General features: G+C 38.0%; 3 gene segments (V, D, J or C); 1 reads left to right on the forward strand and 2 right to left on the reverse strand.

Moving 5' to 3' along the window:
• LOC132990871 (Ig kappa-b4 chain C region-like) overlaps window positions 1-18,094 on the forward strand; it is a 637,710-nt gene extending 619,616 nt beyond the window's left edge. Inside the window, 2 exon segments of the C gene segment in view lie at window positions 16,226-16,263; window positions 17,605-18,094. Of these exon segments, the coding sequence occupies window positions 17,676-17,930 (255 nt within the window).
• LOC132990860 (Ig kappa chain V region 3381-like) lies at window positions 15,011-15,904 on the reverse strand. The segment is given in 2 exon segments: window positions 15,011-15,542; window positions 15,650-15,904. Coding segments are annotated over 2 exon segments (384 nt in total).
• Window positions 18,095-18,942: 848 nt separating the features above from the next.
• Window positions 18,943-19,528, reverse strand: LOC132990864 (immunoglobulin kappa variable 1-39-like). The segment is given in 2 exon segments: window positions 18,943-19,245; window positions 19,415-19,528. Coding segments are annotated over 2 exon segments (344 nt in total).
• Between the last annotated feature and the right edge of the window lie 2,630 nt (window positions 19,529-22,158).

Below are 22,158 nucleotides of genomic sequence, written 5' to 3' on the forward strand. Positions count from 1 at the left end.
ATGTGCGGAGGCTGAAGTCTGTGGCTCGTTTCCCACATGTCATTTCTTGATCTCTCTCTCTCTCTCTCTCTAGTTTCTGACCCTATCCACTCCCCCATCTGTAACAATAAAGGCATAAGAAGCCCAGAAATAAATGATGGATCCCGATGAGCATGTTAACATTTTGGCAGAAGAGAAGCCAGCTCCCTGCATGTAAGAATGTGTGTGTGCAGATGGCTCACGTGTAAAGTGATATGAATTTACTTTTAAACATCTTCAAGGTTCAAAGTGTCCTGCATGACAGTGACATATAGGATGCAGGGTAATCTTTTGGTTATGTTACTGGGTTTGGTGTCTTTGGTTTATCTGCCTGTATGTTGCCAGATCTCAGCATTGACTTTTGTGAGCATAATGCCATCATAACCAATAAAATTATGGGGTAAAAACCCTGTGTAAAAAAACTTATAATGACCACATTATCCTTTTATGATAAATTAATTCTCTTTTAGTTTAAAGAGTAGTGGCCACACTGCTTGTTACTTTTACCACTGCTATTTCAGTCTACTCATATTACACTAAACCTCACGTATATCTGCAATGAACTACAGTTTGTTTTGTATGAAGCACATACTTGGTAGTGTGATATGTTATGTATGCCTATATGTTACCAAATCTCAACAAGAGTGTTGGAAATTATGCCCCGATATATGAAAAAAATAGGCATAAAAGCTCAAAATAAGCTGAAATCAAATAACCTAGAGAGACAATTATCTTCCAAAGCTGCCCTCCCTGTGGTGTTACTATTGTATATGCACTGTGTGTCTGGTAGGAGAGGTGTCTGAACGATTTCCTCTCCCCCCAGCCCTAAGCAGACTTGAACCCAGGGAAAGACTCTTCTATTCAGGCCGTCTGTGCAACAGCTTCCCCTGACAACCCAGGAGGTCAAACCACTGTCAGTCACAGTGATATGGGGAGAAAGAGGGAGAGAGAGAGAGAGAGAGAGAGAGAGAGGGAGAGGGGTGAATATACAGAGGAGAGATAAGTAGAGAGAGAGGGAGAGTGAAAAGAAAGGGCACACACAGAAGGGAAGTGGTAGGAGAAGAGATGAGAATCCAAATGAATCTTCTTCACCCAACGGACAGACTGTCAAGCGTGTGTGTGTGTGTGCACGTGTGTGTGTGTCTTACCTACTAATTGAAATGCGATGAGGTGTGAAACACCCCTTTAAAAGACCTATCACCGCGTGTGAAGCTAAATGTATGTTTGGGGGGGTATACGTGCACGCGTCTGTGTGTGTGCAATGCATATCAACCCCTAACCCTTTTTGGCCAGAGAGACAATGAAATTTGTTCAAGTGTGTTGGATGGAAATGTGTGACTTCCAAGAAGGGATGTACCTGTTTGCATGCAACAAGGTAGTAGCAATTCAATTTGTGCATGAAGGCACATGTGAGAACTAAAATATGTTTCATACACAGTCGAATTTGCATGTTTGCCCACATGAATATAATAATAAAGCGTGAAAGCTTGCGTCTCCTGTGGTTGTCTGAGTCTGTGTGTGTGTGTGTGTGTGTGCTTGTGTGACTCTTGAGTGTATAATTTCATTTTGCTGTCTCAGCCTCTTGTTAAGGAGCCATTTAGAGCTCAGGTTGAGTTTCTTCAGACACTTTCTTTCCTCCTCACTGCCTCTCCAGCTTCCACCATCTTTTCTCCATCTCCGTCTTATTATATCCTTCTGTCTCTCCCTCTCTCTCTCTCTCTCTCTCTCCCTCGCTGTCTGTCTTCTCGTCCTGTCATCCTCTGTTCTCTCCTTCCCTCCTCTCATGATGGGGGTTTAATGCACTACACACTACGAAATGTTAGCAGAATGAAAAGGGACGTCTTATGTAGGGAGGGCGGAGAGCTGGGAGGGGGGGACCACCAGCTCCGCTTTCGATTGGCATACATTTGAGCGTTTGTCTGCAACCTGCATCAGTAGCAAAGAAGCCATCTGCATTGTACATTGCACGATTGTCGTCGACGTGGAGAGGAGAAAACTTAAATAAGTTATCCACAACAAATCAATGAGTGGTCGGCTTCAGAACGCACTCAACTTTCTGAGATCTGAAGTCAGTCATGATTGGTCAAAATTGTTGTCAATCTTGACGCAGTACAACAAGCAAACCTATCAAATGTCTTTGCGCAGACAGACAGGTATACGTAGGCTACACACGCCCGCAGTCAGAAAGACACTGGAATGACACAGAAATGATGATAGCCCGTGGCTCGTCCTTGCTGGTTTGGAGGTGGTCACCCTAGTGTGTGTGTGTGTGTGTGTGTGTGTGTGTGTGTGTGTGTGTGTGTGTGTGTGTGTGTGTGCTACATGTCACCTCTGATCCAGATTCATTGGTCTTCTGTGGTTGGTTTGGATTTGACTTAATAACACACTGTATAGTTTGGATTCTACATGAAGACTGTTATGCTTGTTACTTTCTCCACCTGTTTGAAAGGTGAAATCATGAGCTCATCATGATATCATTTTTAGTTTTTAGTTTCCTCCTGGGGGGCTCTGAAGAACTGTTTGTGAATCATTGGTTGATATTGTAAATCTACATCTGGATGCATTAAGTAGAAGGGTTTTAGAATCAATAATGGGCTGTACTTTATTTGAAGTTTAGTTTCTAACCCACCTTAAACTGAAAGAGTGAAAATCTTTACATGTTTCTATTTTGTATTTCTTTAGTATGTTTTCAGTAGAGGATATTTCACAGTAATCTTAAACATTCATTTTTATCAGATTTGAAAAAACATTTCTACTGTTACAGCGTGTCCTAACAAGGGTCAGCGACATGATCAGCCTGATTCTATAGTTTCCTATTGGAGGGTCCTAACTGCCCGTGTGTGATGCAGGGCGCCATTTTTACCCTCATGCCCTGTTTCTATTATCCTCTCTGTCGCTCGCATAGACAGATGAAGAACAAGGGAGGACGGGGCTCTACAGGTGTAGAGAGTGGTGCATTAATAAAATCCACATCAGGATTGAAATGTTGAGCTTGTGTCAACAACACAAATGTTGTTTTTATTCCAGCTCACTGCGAGTCGTTTATTGAAGAACCTCTGAGTGTTGTGATTTGATTCAACAGCTCACCCACACCCGAACACGTGAACACATCACCCCTGTCCTGCAAAATCTCCACTGGCTCCCTGTCCCTTACCGTATCCAATTCAAAATCCTTCTCCTCACACATAAAGCCCTTAACCACCAGACCCCCTCCTACCTCACGGCTCTCCTTCACCCTCACACTCCTGCACGCAGCCTCCGTTCTTCAAAACCTCCTATCTCCCCCTCTTAGAACCAAGTACCGAACCTGGGGGGACAGAGCCTTCTCCATAGCTGCCCCCTCCCTCTGGAACTCACTCCCTACACACATTCAACACTGCACCGACTCTCCTACTTTCAAATCACTGATCAAAACTCACCTCTTCAAACAAGCTTTTAATGTATGATTGTGATGTATTTCCTGTTTTCTGCTGTTTTACCTTTATTGTTGTTGTCTTTATGATTTGTGTGTAATGTTGAAATGTCTGTTAGTCTGTCCTTACTGTGCTGTTCTTTCTGTTTTTAACTATTGTACAGTGTCTTTGAGTTTTGAAAAGCGCTTATAAATAAATTGTATTATTATTATTATTATTATTATTATTATTATTATTATTATTATCATTATTATTAAATACAAAGCACCACACTTCAGTTTGTCCACCTTCAAAATAAAATCACCACACTTTAGTTTGTCCACCTTCAAAATAAAAGTACCACACTTCAATTTGTCCACCTTCAAAATAAAATCAACACACTTCAGTTTTGCCCACCTTCAAAATAAAATCACCACACTTTAGTTTGTCCACCTTCAAAATAAAAGCACCACACTTCAGTTTGTCCACCTTCAAAATAAAAGCACCACACTTCAGTTTTGCCCACCTTCAAAATAAAAGCACCACACTTCAGTTTGCGCACTTTCAAAATAAAATCACCAGATGTTATAATAATGTTTAGAAGGGGAAACTGAAATCACAGAGCAGAGAAATACTTAAATTGATGCAGTGAGGACAGTAAACGTGCGATCATGTGCAATGAGACACTCCTTTAAAACATGTTCTGCTCTCTAACAAGCAAACGCCAAACGAACCACATACGGTGACAGAGATGAAGAAAAAAAACATCTCTGATCTGGATCAGCGGTGTAAAAGTGTATATGGTGCTAAACAAAGCAAGTTATCTGGATCTGTACTTCCATCGCCTTGTTCATTTAAAAGAGGGACAACAACAGGAGCTGAAGGTGGCTGTACTGGAGGAGATGATGAAGTGAGTGTGGCAGTACACAGCGAGTGAGTAAGTGACGCCGGGCCCGGTGCTGAACAAGATCAGCAAACTGCTGGGAAACACGCTCTAACGGCTATGGGTGGACGGAATATCATAATCACAGGCTATATGAGAGAATTATATGCAGAACAAGTTCAGTTGTTTTTCTTTTTTTATGATCCAGAGAGCATGCTCTCAGTTGGAGTATGGTGTTATATTTGTGCCTTATTCCTGAGTGATCAATGAGCACTTTTGAACACATAAACATATATTTTGCGAGAGGTTTGAATCATATTTTGTATAAAAGTTATATACAAGAGAAAAATCATATAGTTTGAACAAACAAAAATCCATAAAGTGTTCATTAAATCAGTTTGAGTGCTTGCAGCAATCCATACAAGTGTGCTTGTAACAATCTCTCTCCCTCAGTTTTCCTCGTGTGCTCTCTCTCTAAGTCTCTCTCTGTGTGCTGGTTGTAGCGCACAGAGATTGTAGATATCAATAATTGCTTTTTGCATTGTTAGAATTCCAAGCCGACATATCCACAATGTAATTTTCACTAGTAACAATTCTAATTAAAGATATCTACAAGATATCATTTTTCACAAGTGGAAATGGTCATCGTAGATATATGTAACTTCATTACAACTAGTCAACTTGTGCCATTGACTTCTATTCAAATTGTATTACAGATAGCTGTAATTCAATTTTTACATGTTGTATTTCAAAGTCGACATATCCATAATGACATTTTGACATGTCGCAATTCTAACTCATGATATCTACAATTCAATTCTCACTAGTAAAAATGTTAATTCTTGACATCAACAATTCTATTCTTACTAGTGACAAAGTTCATTTATGATATCTACAGTTGTTTTAACATTACAGATATCATAAATTAATTCTAGATATCTAAAATGCAATTCTTACTAGTTGAAATGACATTATTGATATCTTGACCTGGAATTATTACATGTAAGAATGTAATTTCAGATATCTGAAATTGCATTTCAGATATCTGAAATTACATTCTTATGTGTAACAATTATATTAGAGATATGTACAATTTTCTTTTTAACTAGTCAAAATTGAATTGTTGATATCAAAAATGTAATTTCCACATGTAAAAATGCTATTGTAGATATCTTCAGTTGGTACAGACATATCCGAATTGAATATGGTAATTTGGACGACATATCCAAAATGAAGTTATTGTCCCGCCCACATATCCAAAATGTTAATTTACAGCCTCTGACACCTTCTCAGGATTGGTTCATTGGGCAACTCCACTACCGTTACGCTCACGTACGCAGCGCTCTGAATCTGATGTACACAGTTGGGAGACGATGATTGAAAATGGAGCGAGACGGAAACACTGAGACCGCAGTTTCTGCATTTGACAGAATTTTTAATGTGGCGAATCGAGCCAGACAGGAGCTTTTGCAGAGTAACAATGACATCCTTGTTCCTACCAGACGCTTGTTCCAACGTGCCCGACATTGAATGTCAGGTAAACTATAACGGTGTAGTAACGGTAATGGTAACGCTACCGCCGCTAGAGCTAGCCGTAAGCTACTACTACAGTATTGTTAGCTAGAGTAATGTCACTAACGACAAACAGGTAGTGCGACGTTATTAACGTTATATAGCTAAGACGCTCGCTGAAAATCAGCTTATATTTAGAATAGAATAGATAACTGGACTTTGTTTGGCTCTTGTTTCACAAATATTAACATAAACATTAACGTCAAATATGTAGACAGCGTTATGAAAGCAAACAACATGGCCCGTATTCTGATTGCTAGTAATAATTTAAAGTAATAAAGCCCTATTTTTTTGCAGGATCAATTGGAAGGAGGGAAAACCCAGTTTGGAATGTGACTCTTTTTCTGTTCCCTGGTCCAAATTACACCCGGATCCCCACAGTAAAACAATGAGAGGAGTTTGCTCAGATTGGTTTTGGTAAGTTTAGGACGTCTGAGGGGGTGAAACCATTGAAACAAGCCTTACCTAACCAAAATGAGACAATGAATATAAAGTAATTATATGTAATTTATAAATTATATTTACGAAACATGTTCACATTAGATTGACATTGTACAGACTTAAACAGCAAATAATGTGTGCTGAATGATACATCTTTTTGTATTTCTCAAATTTCTTTCATTTTAGGGAGACCAATACGTGAGACAGGGAAAAACCAACGCTCTCAACTTAAACTGAACTGGAGCTTGGCAGAGTTTAATCAGTTTGTCCATCAGAGCTACCCCCAAATAAGCTTAAATCTGGTTGGGTTTGAGTTGGCTAGAGCTGATAAAGGCAAGAGGCTGACAAAGGTCCAAGTCCATTCTGTCAAAGAATTAAAGGAGGTTACTGGAAGGAGTAGACTATACATCCTTCCACTTCCTGAAGTGTTACAGGTATGCAGTTCCTCATACAGTAACTTTGGTCAGTGATAAAAAAATGTTGAACTTGGATCACATGAGTTGATTCTTTGTGAACTTTCACAATATATCACAGGAAACAACATTAGGTATGCATCTCGCACCTCCTGAGCCTGCACCAGCAGCATGCTTTGAAAGTGAGCCTGTGCCAGCACCACTTTTTGAAACAAGCACAACTGAGGTAATGAAGAACACACCTCTTGCCTTCATTACCATTAGTTTTTGGTAAAAGTTTTGTATTTTTTCTGTAATGGGTTACTGTCATACACTTTTCTATTCTAATTATGTTGTATCTCTCGCTTATACTGATTGCTTTTCAGACATTGCAAGAATGGCGGGCTCTACGGCTTCAACAAGACGCAGAATTTAATGAATCATTGTTGGCAGACAGACGAATAGTAGGCTACTTTCATGCTGGATTGTCATTGGAAAAAAACATTTGTATTGTATTAATTAGATGAAAACATATTTTCTTTTATCTCAAACAGGAAATGAGACGTCAGGGACTGGAGTCACAGGAACAGAGACGGTTAAAGGTAAATTCTATTAGTTATGTAATGAAATATGATTTCAATTACTCTTTCACAGTCTGTCGCTCTAAAAATGCATTTTAAAATTCATACAAGTGTAATTATGTGTTATAGGAAATTGAGGCAAGACAAGACAGAATGGAAGCTTTTGAAGAGCCTACTGATGGTGTGCCGCTCAAATTTAAGTTTCCTAATGGATTGGAGAGGACGAGGAAGTTTGTCTTGTCTGAATCTATTCAGGTTATCACTTTACCTGTCTTAATGTTAACCTCTGAGAAGGAGTTCACCTCTGATGTTAAGTTTTGCTGTGGGTTGTGCATAGTATGATAATTCATAGATGTAAAGTCCTGTTTCTGTTCTCTGCTTTAGACATTGTTTGATTTTGTTGGGCAAGAGGAAATGGCCAGTGAGGTTTTTTGTCTTAGAGAAGCAGCATCAACCAAAGTACTGGAAAGCACACTGTCAGGATCCATTGAGCAGTACAACATCAAAGGGTTTTCGACCCTCTATGTTCAGTGGATGGTAACACCAGCTGGACAGGTGATTAGCAATGTCATTTCAAACATTTTCATTTGTACTAGATTTTAAAAATTACAGTTTTAATGTATATTGTGTATCTGTATTTGTGTGTATTTTTGCCTCCAATTCAGATAATAGATGCATGTGACCCGAGCAATGCTTGCCCTGCCATAGACCAACAGAGCCCTTCACCTGCTCCTTCTTCTCCTCCTCCTCCTCCTCCTCCTCTTCCTTCTCCTCCTCACCAGTCTCCTGTACGATCACTGCCTCTTCAGCCAACTCTTAGAACAATAGTGGAGAATAGTGAATCCTCATCATCTCAGTATGTTATTTTACTTTCATTTGAATATTTATTCTCAAACTTCAAAGTTGTCTTTTGTCATCTAAGTTTTATATTTGTTTTTATGTTACAGAATTGATCTGCAAACTGTCTTGATGAAGCTCCTCAGCAAAGTGGATCTCACCTGTAATCACACAAGCAATCAAATAAACGTTTGCAGAGACAACATCTTGCAGGGTAGCCTTCAAGCGTTTAAACGACGCCGCTTTGACCCAGGAGCAAAGCTGGATGTGATATTTGTCGACAGTGAGGGGGAAGGAGAAGGGGCTGTGGATGACGGAGGGCCAACCAGGGAATACCTGCGGTTGCTAATGAGGGCTGTACAGCACTCAAAGATATTTGATGGGCCTGAGAATGATAGGCTGTTGGCTCTTGATACTCATTGTAAGTAATTATGAAGTTTTTTGCATATTTAAAAAGAAGTGTAACCTGTATAAAACAAATGATTTGAATCTTTACATAAATGTTTGTTTTTCAGATCTTGAGACTGGACTGTACACCCTGATTGGAAAGATGGTGACCGTGTGTATAATCCATGGTGGAGTTGGCCCATCCTTCTTTTCTAAGGGTCTCTTTCTCCAGCTTTGTGGTAAATCTCCACCTCCTACTTCATTGGATGAAGTGGGAGACCAGTCTTTCAGAGAAAAGTTATTAAAGGTGTGTATTGCACAGTTTTTGAAGCCTGGTCATTACATTTTCACTGTAGATTTTTTCCCCTAAATAGGACTACTCTCATTATTGTGTTTTTTTAGATAAAAGAAGCTCCGACTGTCCATGAGGCAAATGATGCAATCACAGATGCAGAAGACAGTCTGAGCATGATGGGAACTCTGAGATACATCACATCCTTGGAGCAGAGGGATTCCCTGGTCCAGTCTGCAGCACATTATTTTGTTGATGGGCGGATGCACGTGGCATTGAGACAGTGAGCAGTTTATCCATCAGGGCAAAACTGAGGGGTGTGAAAGGGTAAACTTGTTTATATAACATTGATTTGTAATGTTCTAATTTATGTGTTTTTTTTTTTCAGGTTTGAGGAAGGTTTCAAAACTCTGGGTTTCCTTGATGAGCTTAGGGCTCACCCTGGAATCTTTGAGGACCTGTTCACCAGTGCACCGAAACCACTGGAGGCCAAAGACTTGTCTACTTTGTTTGAAGTTGATTTCTCAGTCCCTGGAAGTAACAGACGACCCCTGGAAAATCAGACCATCTGTTTCTGGAGAGACTGGTTAATCGATATTGAGGGTACGATATTTCAATGGCATGTGTGTTTTTGGCTGGACCACTGAGCCAGCCCTAGGAATTGGAATCTGGTTAGGTTGATCTGTCAGTCATTTGTGTCTTATTGTGCAATTATAGTTTCATCAGTTTCATGTAGATGCAGTTGTACAATACTTGAAGCTTATTAGTGTGACAGGCATTTATATTTCTTTCCATGTGAGCTATAATTTCCTTTGCTCATGTCTTTGTAGAAGGAGAATGCAGCCCCTTGACGCTGGAAATGGTGCTGGAGTTTGCCTCTGGAGCTTCAGCAGTGCCTCCCCTGGGCTTCCCACAGCATCCTGTCATTGAATTTCTCCACGATGAAGACACTAAAATCTTTCCAGAGGCAAACACATGCGCCATAGTACTCAGACTGCCCATTCACAAACAATATGAGAAATTCAAAAGCTGTATGACAGAAGGAATTCTGCAGGCTCCAGGTTTCGGCATTGCATAATGTAACCAGGGTCCTAGATAAACACTCTCTAAAATCTCAGCATTGTTTCAAAACAACCTCCCAAAACCTGAGCATTTTCTGAAAAATTGCAGTATGTCAACATTTCCTAAATAATTTTTTCTCAGCCTCTGTAGGAAATAAAAATGTATTAAAATCAATGAAAAGCTTACTTGACTTTAACTGTAGAGCATTACCTTTGCCCTAAAATTAATAAAGATTTTTTTTTATCTTTAAACTAGTGTTGTAGTCAAGACCACACTAACCGTGACAACGACCTCCCCGAGACCAGAGAGCTCCGAGGCAAGACCAAAACATTTAGGGAACGAGACCGAGTCCAGACCAAGACAATAAAAATATCAATAAAATATCACAGAGGTTGAAAGAAATATTTAAAAAATCCATTGTTTAATTGAAGTTTGTGTCTAAATAAATCTGACAGCGACAAACAAGGTCTCTGCAATTTGTTTTCAGTGCAGCATTCTGTGGACCAAAGGTTGAAGTCAGTTCAGGCTTTAAAGTACAAGTTCATTACATTCTAATATGCAGTGTCTTTGATTTCTGAGGTAAAATGACAGTGTGTAAAGTGGCGTACTGCAAGAATTAGTCTTATTATTGGTCATTAGACAAAATATTACATTACTTAACTATGATCATATAGAGGGTACTTTAAATAAAAGAATGAGCGGATTCCTCACCTGACCTTTAATATTTGTTGAAACAATATTATAATAGTAAAACATTGTCAGTGAACATTTACTATACAATGTCTAAATGCAGGAGTATTTTCAGTGTGGTAATACCACTTTTGCTTCTGTACAGGAGCAGAATACTTCTTCCATCATAAGGTATGGTATATGGTAATTTATACAACAGTTAGTTCTGACCAAGCAATATGATTGGATCAGAGGCATTACATGAGTGACGATATAGGACACAACATCACTGGGACTTTTCACAACATGTATCACTCCACCTCAGCCAGGAGCTTTGAATACTTTGAATTGACACTGACAGCTGACAGTTTTTATCTATTCATCATCTCAAACAACATACTCTAATTTCAATGGTTTCATGATGAAATCCATTTCTTATGGGAGGCTGTGGCTCAGTTGGTAGAGTCGTCGCCTCTCAACCGGAAGTGAGGTGGATTCTGGGTTCTTCCACAACAACAGCTGGGAAATGGTCATCATCATCAAGACTGGGGAAAGTGCCAATCCCATGGTGTGCCAAAAGGGCCTCCAGACTTCGTTCACTGTAACGGTCCTCACCAAAGACATTGTTGATGGCTGTGCTGTCCATCTCCATATTGGCCAGCATTCCTGCAATCCAGATTTGGACAGGTGTTCTGTTGTTTTCTGTGCGCAGACTGTGGTAATTCCAGGCATTTCTGAAGTTCTGAAGTCTTTTCTGAATTTCTGGCAGAAAGACAATTTGCAGTGCCATTTTGTGGAGTTCATCCTCAGGATCAAGAAGCTCAGAATTCTCAAGAGAGTAAAATGTATCATAGAAAGATTGTAGAACATGCAGAAAAACATCTCTCCAAAGACGTTCTATTCTTTGGTTATGGACAGACTCGCCTGTGATGTGACTCCTCCTCTCCACACCTTGAACAAGGTTCATGAACAGTGCAACTTGTGAATTCTCACCTCCATAGTCTGATCTAACTCTGGAAGGAAGGCCATACATGCAGGTTGCTTTTACAGACTGTGTCAGTACAGTGGAGGCACGATTATTTGTGTTGCAATTCAAGTATGTGATCAGTCGAGAGTGTCCATCAATGGCTCCATGGACCACCAAACCCCACCTTGTGATAAACATAAAGGAGAAAGGTACATTTGATTATCAATCTAACAGATTGGTGGAGTTGTTTTTATACCTCTAGATTATAGTACATTGAAACTACTCAGTAAATGTACAGACAGGGACAAATTAAAGGAAAACCCTTAAATAAAATAAACATAAACATCTGAAAGTGAGATGCTTCTGTTCACCAGAGCTCATTGGATGGTCTGGTGAGGATGAAAATGATGTGAATCAATGCTTGGGCCATTAAGTCACCAGAACTCAACCAAGCTGAACATCTATGGAAAATTTTAGTCAAACGTAACAATGCTCTCCACCACCATATCCATAACACCAACTGATATAATACAAACTTTCAACTTCAAATGTATTTAGTGATGTATGTGATTTTCTCTGATGCTATATGTAATTTGGTCAGTCTGTCCGTGTTTGTTTTTCTTTCAATCTGCTGGACTCAGGTCTCTCTTACAAAAAGACTATAATCTGATAACATAAATTATATAAATTAGAGAATATATTGTGTAGTTATGGAGTTCATCCCTGTTAATAGTTAGTCATGTATATAACATACAGACCAATTACCTTATGAGGCGCATGTTTCCATCTATGTGCCATAAACTGTTGGGATGGGGAACATGGTACACCCTTCTGGTCACAGCACTGCTCCACCTGCGCGCAGCTGCAGCAGGATTTATCTGGGTCAATGCGTCTCGTACCCTACAGCGTGGAACGAACAGCCCCTCAGCTCGGAGGAATCCTCTCATCATCTAATAACATAGAACCAACACACAAACCAAAAACATTTTCAGCTAGTTGTATTGGTGACCCAAATTAAAAAATACATTTTCTGTATAGTTCATGGGAAACATAAAAACTACTGTACCTCACTTCCTGTATTAGGATAAAGCCCATAAAGTCTTGTAATGTGTTGGATGAGCTCTTCGTCTGTCACTGGTAGATGTCCTCTTCGAACAGACACTCCAAGCAGCTTTGTTTTCTTGTAAAGAAACGATGAGGAGCAACCAAACATGCCAGCCATTTGCTTGACAGTGTATCCTTGTCTCAGCAGAAACACTATTTGCTGCCTTGAAACATCAATGGCTGGTCTGCCACGGCCTCCTGAAAAATAGGCAACAACAGGGAGCTAAAAAATTACTTTCAAATATATGCATTGCAGATTACTGACTACCTTATTAAACTGTAAAACAATCTCTTAATGTATGTCTTAGAGTCCTGTAACTAAATGTGTACATATGTAAAAGAAGAAAGATTTAATATTATATGCACTAAAGTATCAAAAGTTAAACTACACTATGTATTTTGTATAGTTGTATGGTTTGAAGTGTTCAATCGTTGATGTAGGGAACATAGTGACTAAAGATTCTGTTCAAATAATTAATGGTAAAGTTATGCTGACTCTGATCTCCTTTTAACGTTGGTAGGTTTGAACTTTGAAAGGGCAAAATTGTCATCAATTTATAACATGTTTTCTGTGCTGATCATGTCTTCAGAGTTGCTAATAGGCCTAACTGAAGGGTTCAGATAATAGTATGGTGTAAAAAGAATAATTATTTTTAAAATGTAACAGAGTTAAAGCATTTCCTAATGAAGATCCTCAAGTAAAGTATACACAAGTTAGCAAAAAACTACAGCCTACCTACATAAATTACACTTGGTAACATGTAATAGACTTTTTTAAGACCACCATAATCATTTTCAACAATTTGTTGTTGTTGTTTACGTGTTTTTGTCTTATTTTAGTCACTGCAGCCTGGTATTCATTTTTTAACTTTCCTGGACAAATATATTTTACAGTGACGTGCCAGAAGATGGCACTTAAATCGTATTGCTACATTTAAAGTACAGTACGACCATAAGGCTCTGACTACGACACACGTGAAGTTCATGGAATTTAATTTCCCACATCGAGTTCCTGTACGTTTCAGAATAAAAGTCTTTAAGGAAAAGAAGGGATTTCACCCACTGAACTGTTAAATACTTTTATTACGAATGCAATACAGGAAGTAGTTTTCTATCAGCAAAATACCAAACTCGACGGTTATAGAACTGTAAATTCTCTATTTAGCTCGAGAATAGTTATTTTTCAATGCCAGGAAAAAGTAGCGTCAGCTACATTTTCTAGCTAAGACAACAAGCTAGCTAAGCACATCCACATAATATACACAATAATTAAAAGTACACAATTTTGATCACTTTAGATTTATCGTGCTCACCTGGTGTTAGCTTGTATGTGCCTGTCCTGTTTACATCGTTTGCCTTTCTTTTCCCTACAGAAATATCTGAGTAACGTTAGGCTGACACAAATTTTATTTAACTTGCCAGCAACTGCCTGGATTTTGTAATATTACTTATGTTATTAACGGTAGACCAAAGCTCCCTGTCAACATTTAGCATATTAGCATGTTCACATGGATAATATGAATATCATTTTTGACCAAATGATTCAGCACTTACCTGAACGAACTCGATTAACTGAGAAGGCTGCCGGGGCATCTCGCTGCGAACTCAAAATCAATTCTTTGATGTCCAGAAGGCTGTCTCTTAATTCATTTGCTGTCTCTGTAGAAAGTAGGTCAGCAATTCTCGCTACATTATCAATGGAGGCGTCTATTGCGTGTAGTTCCCTTTGACTGCATACACCATGTTGATAAGCTCGTTCGATTGCAAAACATTTTCTTTGAATTTTAAGGATCACTTGCTCCGCCATATTCTACGTCTTCCAATTCAAAAAAAAAAGAATCCCTTTTCAACATGAGGAAATTCAATTGTAGATATCTGTAATAATTATTCTTACTAGTGAAAAAGTAATTACTGATATCTGTAATTCAATTGAAGATATCTGCAATTCATTACATTCTTCAAAAATTACATTTCGATATGTAGAAATATATTTGTAACGTGTAAAATGGTTTTACAGATATCTTGAATTAACATTTCAACATGTCAAAATGTAATTTTTGAAGAAGTCTTACTTTATGCTCCCCCAAAACACAACATCCTCTTTTAAGTTCACATATTCTCCTCCTCTTCCCCTGTGAGTGAAGTGTCTTGTTCTAAATCCACTCTGATCTTGTATTTGATTATGTCTATAAACCCCTCTATTTCAGCCCTGCTGAGAACAGGTTGTTTCTGTGTTGTATCTTTAAATATGTAAATGAGCTGTGTCTGACCATCATGGTGAGGAAAGAGGGGGGAGAAGTGGGCTGAAAATGTTTGATATTTAAAAGATGGAGTGTTTATTCTCTTCACAGTGTGTGTGTGTGTGTGTGTGTGTGTGTGTGTGTGTGTGTGTGTGTGTGCGTGTGTGTGTGTGTGTGTGTGTGTGTGTGTGTGTGTGTGTGTGTGTATATGTGTGTGTGTGTGTGTGTGTGTGTGTGTGTGTGTGTGTGTGTGTGTGTGTGTGTGTGTGTGTGTGTCCTCAGTGAAGTGTGTCAGTCTCTGCAGAAACTTGCAGCTGCAGCAGTCAGTTCAGTTTCTCTTCAGTGTGAGTGAGGGAGGTTTTTGTACGACGCTATTTCACTGTGTGAACACATTCTGACTGTTGATATAGTGATAACTCTGACAGTAGTAAACTGCTGCATCTTCAGTCTGGACTCCACTGATGGTCAGAGTGAAGGCAGAGTTTGATCCACTGCCTGAAAAACGACCTGGAATCCCTGATGCTCGAGTGCTAGCAGCGTAAATGAGGAGTTTAGGAGTTCCTCCATCTTTCTGTTGGTACCAGGCTAAACGGTGGTAGCTGCTATAATAAACATTCTGACTGGTCCTACATGAGATGGAGACGGAGGCTCCCAGAGCAGAGGTCACTGCTGCAGGCTGAGTCACTGTGACCTGTCCTCTGGACTCTGAGGATACAGAGACAAAAACAGAAAGCAGCATCAGGGTTTAGTGGGCTTCATTTCAGAGGGACGGATGTTCATAGAGGAGAGGAGTTTGATTCTCTGGACTTTACCTGTGAAGCAGCAGCAGAAGAGGACAGTCCAGATGAGGACGCAGATCAAAGTCATGTTTTTGATGATGAGGACGAGGATTTCTGTTGTGATGAAGGACAGCTGTCAGTCATCCAGTGTTCAACTGTCAGGACTATAAACTCTCTCAGAGCACTGGAGCATGGTGCTGCTGATGCAAAGTGGCTCTCTATGGAAATGTTCTGACTGACTCCAACAGGGATCACTGTCATTACTCTGTTTATCAATCAATCAATTAATTATACAATTAATTAGAAAACTTTCAAAACAAATTTAATATGATTTCATGTTCATGCTTCTAGAAACATTTATTCTGATATAAATCACGAGTTGTAATTAATAATATTCTTGAGAAAATGATTTAAAAATAATTTAAATATCTCAAAGAAAGACATTCTTTAATTTGTTATAATCTTTTTAAATTCTGTTTTCTTTTGGTCTCAGAGGTCTTGCAGGCAGAGACTCAGTCAGGTGTTTGTGTTTGTGTCAGAGTCAGAGAGCCGTGTGTCTCTACAGCGAGAGGTTTTTGTACGACGACTCCATCAGTTTGTATCACTGTGGTACACGTTCGGTGGAGGAACCAGACTGGATATTGGAAGTAAGTCACATATTCATCTTTTTATTCAATCAGTAAGTTATTCTGGTGTCTTTTGTCTTCATATTCAAGCCTGGAGGAAAAGAAAATACTGACCTTTAACTTTTAAATCGCTTGTTTTAGAAAGAATAAAGACAACATTTGACTTTAAAGGATTTCAGTTTAAAACAGAAACACAGACTGAATTTAAATGAAGGTAAAATGTTTGAAGACAGAGTTTTTATTTGTTGGGAAATAGATGATTTTCACTCTCATCGTAAGGTGACATGTGGAGTTGTGGTAGTTTGAGTTCAGTGTGTTAAAGTCAGAGAGCCGTGTGTCTCTACAGTGAGAGGTTTTTGTACGGCCGCTCAATGACTTTGTACCACTGTGGTGGACTTTTGGTGGAGGAAGCAGACTGGATGTTGGAAGTAAGTTTCTGTATGAATATTAAACCTAATGTTAAAATACAGATTTTTATATTTGATCCAAATAAATCACAATTTGACAACCTCAAAGACAGCTGCTAAATAATGTTCTATTCATGAGGTTTTTCTAACAATCGATATGGACGCCTTAATGACTGAAACAACTGAATGAAATTTATTTGATTCATTAACATTTATTGAAAATGTTAAAGCAGCTGTCTCTCTGTTTATTTGTAATATTTGTCATTGTGAAACTCTAACTCTAATGAAATCGTGTTTTTATCGGTCCTGCTTTACCGTGAAGGTTCACTCAGGACAGTTTGATTTCTGTCACACTGAAACATAAACAGGTTGATATTTAACAAAGAGAAGTGTTTTAAATGTTTTCCTGAGATTCATTTTCTGACAACTCTTTAAGGTATTTATCTGATTCAGTTGTTTGAATGAACCGAACAAAACAAACATAAAGAACGGTGTTTTAAAATGCACGTAATCTCTGATCTCTTTATGCGTCTAATTTAGACATTTTTCTGATTTGAATTCACATGAAGAACATTTTAATGTGTTCAGTTGATTCTCTGTTTTAGTTTTTTTTTTTTTTCACCTACAAACTGTTTTAAAAATGTGTTGCAAAGTTTTTGGATTATTTTGATGGGGAATGTTTGTAATGTTTTAGATTTGAGTCAGATGTAGTTTAAATATATTTCAGGTCGTTCTGTGTGATTCTCTCTCTGTGTGCTGATGTGCATGAGAGGCTTCTTAAAGGGAAGTGAAACAATGTGTGAGTGAGTGACTGGTGGAGCAGAAAGAAACATCTGACAGAAACTCCTAAAAAAAGAAAATCAACTCTCAGACATTAAAGGTGTCCTATAGGGTTTGGTGTTTGATTGACAGTTGTGTGCTCCCTGTCCTCTAATCTGATTGGTGTCTCCTATAGGTGATGTGCGTCCCACCCTGACGGTGCTGCCCCCCTCCAATGAGGAGCTGGAGCAGGGGAAGGCCACCCTCATGTGCCTGGCCAACAAAGGCTTCCCCTCAGGCTGGAGTCTGGCCTGGAAGGTGGACGGCAGCAGCAGCAGCAGCAGCTGGGAGGAGAGCAGGAGCCCTGCGGTGCTGGAGAAGGACGCTCTCTACAGCTGGAGCAGCACCCTGAGGCTCTCTGCAGACCAGTGGAGGAAGGTGGGCTCTGTGACCTGTGAGGCCACCCAGGGCGCCCAGGCTCGAGTCACAGAAAGTCTGAGTAGAGACCAGTGTTCCCAGTAATGCCTCACTGGGACTGTGCTGCTGGTTTTACTGTGATACTGCTCTCACTCTGCACCTCTCTCTCTCTTTATTTCATGTTTCTAAAGAATAAATATTAGCTTGTTGCTTCATATGTGTGTGTATTGTTTCCTGATAATCTGTTCATTAAATCAATGAGAAATACACTTTTTGTCTTTTTCAATTATTTCAAATGTGTAAAAACATCTTTATCAACAATCACATTGAGATCAATTCTTCAGAATGTAAATCGAATTAAAGCTAATTTAAAATATTTTGTATCATGAAACATCTTCATAATAAACAGTATAATTAAATAATGTACAAATCATGAATTGTGAATTAATTTTAGAAAGCCAGAACCTCAAAGACAGCTGCTAAATAATGCTCTATTCACAAGATTTTTCTAACAATCGATATGGACGCCTTAATGACTGAAACAACTGAATGAAAATCATCAAATCAGCTTTCTTTACTGAAAATGTTAATGACCAAGGCTTTAAAATTTCTAGTGGTTTATGTTTATCAAAAGAAAAGAGAGGAAAACATCTCAATGAATGTGTTTTAGCTCAAAGAAATATTTTAAATTTGTTAAATAAAGCGTGATATCATCAGCATAGAGAGATTTCAAATCAGTGCTTCTGCAATTTAAACACTCAAAATATTTACAAACTGCAAAAGTAGAAAAAAGTAGAAACTAAACTACAAAATTAGTTTTATTAGGATAAAATGTACGTGTGTGTGTAAAGATAGATAAAAGATACATCCGACAGATGGGCTAGAACTCATCATCAATTATGTTTTCTGGGTTCATGGGGGGTTTCGGGTCTTGTAACATAAAACACCCTTGTGTATTCATTGAAAGAATTAAAATAGATAATCTTCTTAATGTGCAGAATATTTAGAGTTTATAGTTTAAATTGATTTTAAAGTATACTGTGTTTCATGGAACTTTGTTTTAGTTTCTCTGCAGCTGTTCATTCATATCAGTTCCTCTTCAGCTGATGGAGGTTTTTGTACGACGTTGTATCACTGTGTGAACGGGAAGCTGTAACCCTGCTGACAATAATAATCTCCTGAATCTTCAGTCTGGACTCCACTAACAGTCAGAGTGAAGTCAGTTCCAGATCCACTTCCACTAAAACGAGCTGAAACTCCAGACTGATCAGGAGTTTAGGAGCTTCTCCAGGTTTCTGAAGATACCAGTGGAGGTAAGTACTAACACTTGTGCTGGTTTGACATCTGATAGAGACAGTCTGTCCTAGAACAACAGACTGAGATCCAGGAGTCTGAGTCAGGAGGATGTCTCCTGATGAACCTGAAGAAACATGAAAAAAGGGGAGAAGGTTATCGAAACGGACGGAGAAAGATGAACAACATCCAAACAGAATCTTTGCTTTCTTAACTTTAGAGAAACTGTGGAATAAAGGTAAATGCTGCTTCTTTAAGTTTTTCTCCATAACAGTGATTATTGAACCTGGCCTCACCCTGAACAAGGAGCCCAAAGATGAGCAGGTGTAGAATCAATGACATCATCATCATCGTATGTCAGCGTCTCTGAAAGGCCTCAAACAGCCGCTGATCGACACCGGCCTCTTAACGTCCGAGAGCGGAGAGGGAGGACAGATATGCAAACACACAGAGTCAGTCAACTGAAGCGAAATATGTAAATCTACCTCAAGCAAACAATCTAAAAAATATGAATTTAAAATTCAAAGAGTTTGTCAAGCTTGATGAGGAATTTTCTCCTCAGTGGATGATTTTAAATATTAGAGTTTATAAATTTAATGATCAATGCAGTATGATAAAAGGTAAATATAATAATAAAAAACACATGAGGATATCAATAAAAAACCTTTTAAAAAAAGAAGATCAGTAGAGATATGGACAATTTGAATCGATTAGATTAAATATATATGCAGTACCAAAGGATTTGCGTTCATGATTTAAACATAGGAGCCTGTTGTCATGACCCAACGATTCAAAAATGTGACTGAAAACGTACATTAGTTGACTCAAATCTGAGATAAGCCAGTGTTTTTCAAGGCTTTCTTTGCTTCACTTCCAGAATAACGAACAGCAACTCTGTGTATTTGAACAGATTTGCTCTATCTGTTTAAAACATTAAGGAATTGATTCGAAATCCATTAGGCCTATGTAGAATTTATCTTCCCAAACTGTCTTTTTTGTAAGATGTCGTCAGTGTCACTTTTTATAAAGAAAATATGTGCATTGTTTTATTAGTGATAACCTCAAAATTAAAAAGAAAACATGATATTTTGCATTTTTATTGCCAGACTTGTAAAAATAAGTATCGTGATCCGTATCTTTGAATGTGTTCTTAGAAAAACTGCTGCAGCTTCTTTTTACTCAGTCATGCTCAGCACAGTAAGACTTTCACATGTGTATCTTGAGAACTGAAACTGTCTGTTTCCACGGATCAGCAGTGATGCATTTCTGTTGCTGTGGTTACTCAGTTTCACCCGGACGAGATGAGGACCAGCAGAACCGGCAGCTTTGACTAAACGTTTTCTAGTTTATTTTTATTTTTCTTAATGTGGCTCAGTTACTGTCAGTCCAACAAGTGTTAACAAACTAACAAATAAAAGTGAAACAAGTAAACAAATAAAGAAGAAGGAACAACACTGTTACATTTAACACAAAGTGCACGTTGAAAAAGGAATTGAGTAGCTCTCTCATAAATGTAGGCCTACATATTCACTCCAAACAGCTTCTTTGTCATGATCTCGGCTGTGCCTCTTCTTCATTGTATCTGTGTGGTGTGTTGCTGTTCCCCTGTTTGTGTCATTCAATAAGTAACTATAACCATCTCATGTTTCTGTGTCCTAGAATTACTCAACCTGACAGTATACATGCCTTTGACATACTCTCACAACTTTCATAGCTGTTAGTTTCTGGAAAAGATCTTAACACTTAACTCCTTTTTTTTATTTATAACTACGGTGGCCCTGAAGTGCAAAACACAACAACAAATTACAAAACACAACCACAAATCAAAAAACACAACAACAAATTACAAAACACAACCACAAATTACAAAACACAACAACAAATCAAAAAACACAACCACAAATTACAAAACACAACAACAAATAAGAAAACTCAACAACAAATCAAAAAACACAACCACAAATCACAAAACACAACAACAAATAAGAAAACACAACAACAAATAAGAAAACACAACAACAAATAAGAAAACACAACAACAAATGACAAAACACAACAACAATTAAGAAAACACAACAACAAATAAGAAAACACAACAACAATTAAGAAAACACAACAACAAATAAGAAAACACAACAACAAATCAAAAAACACAACAACAAATGACAAAACACAACAACAATTAAGAAAACACAACAACAAATAAGAAAACACAACAACAAATCAAAAAACACAACAACAAATGACAAAACACAACAACAATTAAGAAAACACAACAACAAATAAGAAAACACAACAACAAATCAAAAAACACAACAACAAATCACAACAAATCAAAAAACACAACAACAAATCAAAAAACACAACAACAAATCAAAAAACACAACCACAAATCACAAAACACAACCACAAATCACAAAACACAACCACAAATGACAAAACCCAACAACAATTAAGAAAACACAACAACAAATAAGAAAACACAACAACAAATCAAAAAACACAACAACAAATGACAAAACACAACAACAATTAAGAAAACACAACAACAAATAAGAAAACACAACAACAAATCAAAAAACACAACAACAAATGACAAAACACAACAACAATTAAGAAAACACAACAACAAATCACAACAAATCAAAAAACACAACAACAAATCACAACAAATCACAAAACACAACCACAAATAAGAAAACACAACAACAAATGACAAAACACAACAACAATTAAGAAAACACAACAACAAATAAGAAAACACAACAACAAATCAAAAAACACAACAACAAATCACAACAAATCAAAAAACACAACAACAAATCAAAAAACACAACCAAAAATCACAAAACACAACCACAAATCACAAAACACAACCACAAATGACAAAACCCAACAACAATTAAGAAAACACAACAACAAATAAGAAAACACAACAACAAATCAAAAAACACAACAACAAATGACAAAACACAACAACAATTAAGAAAACACAACAACAAATAAGAAAACACAACAACAATTAAGAAAACACAACAAC

This window comes from Labrus mixtus, chromosome 16 (assembly GCF_963584025.1).
Source record: "Labrus mixtus chromosome 16, fLabMix1.1, whole genome shotgun sequence".
Classification (NCBI taxonomy): domain Eukaryota; kingdom Metazoa; phylum Chordata; class Actinopteri; order Labriformes; family Labridae; genus Labrus; species Labrus mixtus.